We start from the raw sequence: 2888 nt of genomic DNA, 5'->3' as shown, positions 1-2888 counted from the left end.
GCAGTGGGGGTCCCAGCAGAGGAGCTGGGGGAGCCTTGGGGTTCCCAGGGAAAGGGCTGGGGGAGCAGGGGAGTCCGTAGGGAGGTGCTGGAGAGGCCCCTGGGGTCCGAGTCCCTGATGTTCCTCCTGGGGCATCTCTGAGCTGGGCAGTGGTGCCTGGCTGCTTGGGGGGCCCTGGCCCGCGGGGCCTTAGCTGTCCCCGAGCTGTGCCCTCCTTTCTCATCATGGCCTTCGCCTTTGAGATGACCCCACCTGCATCCCCGCAGAACCACTTCCATTAGCTAAGCTGCCTCGGATGAAACCTAAACTACTCCCCGATGCTGGCAGAGGAATTTCGTTGCAGTCAACGCCCCTGTGTGAGGCAGCACCCCCAGGCCACCCCCAGGAAGCCTGGTACCCTCTGCATCCGGCTCATCCACCCTCCCTGAGGGCCTTCCCAGCCAAGCCTGAGCCTCAGTTTCCTCATTTCTGGGGCGGCGCCCTCACTCTCAGAAGCCAAGTCCTCATTCACAACAGACCCCCTGAGCCCCACAGCCGTGACTCCCAGAGCAACACCACGCAGGAGCTGGGTGCGCCGGGAGCCTGGCCAAGCCCCTGGCCTCTGTCTGATGCTGAAGTGCCAGGTGCCCCTCCTTCTCCCTCCAGAGCTCCAAGGTCCTCGCTAAGAAGGAGCTGCTGTACGTGCCCCTCATCGGCTGGACGTGGTACTTTCTGGAGATCGTGTTCTGCAAGCGGAAGTGGGAGGAGGACCGGGACACAGTCATCGAAGGGCTGAGGCGCCTGTCCGACTACCCTGAGTACATGTGGGTGAGTGCGCGTGCGCGGAGCGGCCTGACACCCTGCGTCCGGGAGGCGGCCACGCCCACTCCTGACGCACCACTGCCTGCATCCCAGGCTGGGAAACCCCAGGAGAGCCTCTGCACACGGGGCACTGTTTCCATGGGGCCAGAGCTCCCCATCCGAGCTGCAGGCGTGGAGGCTTCTCTTGGGCCACCTCCCTGCTGTTCGCCGCAATCCCAGTTCTGACCAGGCCATCCTAAGGGGACCTGGCGGGGGAGGGGCAGGGCAGGGTGCCCCCAGGGAGCCCCGGCTGTGCCTGCCCTGCTCAGTGTGCGTCCCCATCCCTTTTCCTGTCCCTTCTTTCTGCTCTGTATTGGAAAATGGGCTGCCTGTGCTGTTAGCATTTCTGGGTTTTTTGTTTGTTTGTTTTGGGGTTTTTTTGGTTTTTTGGTTTGTTTTGTTTTAAAATGGAGTCTTGCTCTGTCACCCAGGTTGGAATTCTGTGGCGCAATCTCGGGTCACTGCAACCTCCACCTCCCAGGTTCAAGTGATTCTCCTGTCTCAGCCTCCCAAGTAGCTGAGATTACAGGTGCACACCACCACACCTGGCTAATTTTTTGTATTTTTACTAGAGATGGGGTTTCACAATGTTGGCCAGGCTGGTCTCAAACTCCTGACCTCAGGTGATCCACCCACCTTGACCTCCCAAAGTGCTGGGATTATAGGCGCGAGCCACCTTGCCAGCCTGCTGTTAGCATTTCTTTTTTTTATTTTGAGATGGAGTCTTACTCTGTCGCCCAGGCTAGAGTGCAGTGGCATGATCTCAGCTCACCACAACCTCTGCCTCACAGGTTCCAGCAGCTCTTCTCCCTCAGCCCCCGTGCTGGGATTACAGGCGCACACCACCACGACCAGCTAATTTTTGTATTTTAGGAGAGATGGGGTTTTACCATGTTGGCCAGGCTAGTCTCGAACGCCTGACCTCATGATCCACCTGCCTTGGCCTCCCAAAGTGCTGGGATTATAGGCTTGGGCCACCATGCCTGGCCTGCTGTTAACATTTCTAATTCACACTGTGGCAAGTGGATGAAACCCTGTCTGTTTTCACACTGATCAGAGGCTGCTGCCCCGACACACCTTCATGTCTCACTTCTTTCTGGAAAGTTCTTTCTGGAGATCTCTCCTGCGTGAGTGAGTATGTGTGTGATTGGAGTGCAGACTCTGGCCCTAGAATAAAAGAACCTTTCAGTCCTAACCCCATGCTGCTCGCTAAAGCAAGATTTCCACAAATTCAGCCACAACCTTTGCTACCTGTCAGAGAGGCAGGTGTGGCCTGGACATGCGCCTGCCCCAGCTGCTCTGTAGAGTGACCCTCTGTCTCCGTGTCGATCCTAGTTTCTCCTGTACTGTGAGGGGACGCGCTTCACAGAGACCAAGCACCGCGTCAGCATGGAGGTGGCGGCTGCTAAGGGGCTTCCCGTCCTCAAGTACCACCTGCTGCCGCGGACCAAGGGCTTCACCACCGCGGTCAAGTGCCTCCGGGGGACAGGTAGGCCCCAGACTGCCCGAGCCGGGGACACCGCTGTGCTCACGGAAAATAGTGATTTCTTAAAAAAATAAAAATAAAAATAAAAATAAAAATAAAAATAAAAATAAAAGAATAGTGCATTCCATGTGAAACACAGGAGAGCGAACGTGAGAAAGGAATCAAGTGAGGGGGTTGGCGCCACAAGGTTCCCACCTCAGATTTTGAGGTGATAAAATGCTGATTCGTGAGAAACAATTAAAATAATAAAAATACATAATGTAAAACCTTACGAAGGGGAAATAATCATTGTTATATCCTATTAATCCAAAAGGAGTCGAAGTAGAAGAAAGGGACAAAGAACAGAAAACAGCCAGACAGCAGGGGTCAGAGAGCAGGGGTCAGACGGCAGGGGTCAGACAGCAGGGGTCAGAGAGCAGGGGTCAGACGGCAGGGGTCAGACGGCAGGGGCCAGAGAGCAGGGGTCAGACGGCAGGGGTCAGACGGCAGGGGCCAGAGAGCAGGGGTCAGACGGCAGGGGTCAGACGGCAGGGGCCAGAGAGCAGGGGTCAGACGGCAGGGG

General features: G+C 56.5%; 1 protein-coding gene across 1 annotated transcript in view; it reads left to right on the top strand.

Annotated features, from left to right (window-relative positions):
- The first annotated feature begins 99 nt into the window (after positions 1–99).
- AGPAT3 (1-acylglycerol-3-phosphate O-acyltransferase 3) overlaps positions 100–2888 on the top strand; it is an 18876-nt gene continuing 16087 nt past the window's right edge. The window contains exons 1-2 of the mRNA XM_026447435.1: positions 100–807; positions 2176–2329. Coding sequence (XP_026303220.1) covers positions 802–807; positions 2176–2329 — 160 coding nt within the window. The 5' untranslated portion in view covers positions 100–801. The remainder of the gene's footprint in view (positions 808–2175; positions 2330–2888) is intronic.

This window comes from Piliocolobus tephrosceles, chromosome 19 (genome assembly GCF_002776525.5).
Source record: "Piliocolobus tephrosceles isolate RC106 chromosome 19, ASM277652v3, whole genome shotgun sequence".
Lineage (NCBI taxonomy): Eukaryota > Metazoa > Chordata > Mammalia > Primates > Cercopithecidae > Piliocolobus > Piliocolobus tephrosceles.
The sequence above is the reverse complement of the archived record's forward strand: the minus strand, read 5'-3'. Positions and strand labels throughout refer to the sequence as shown.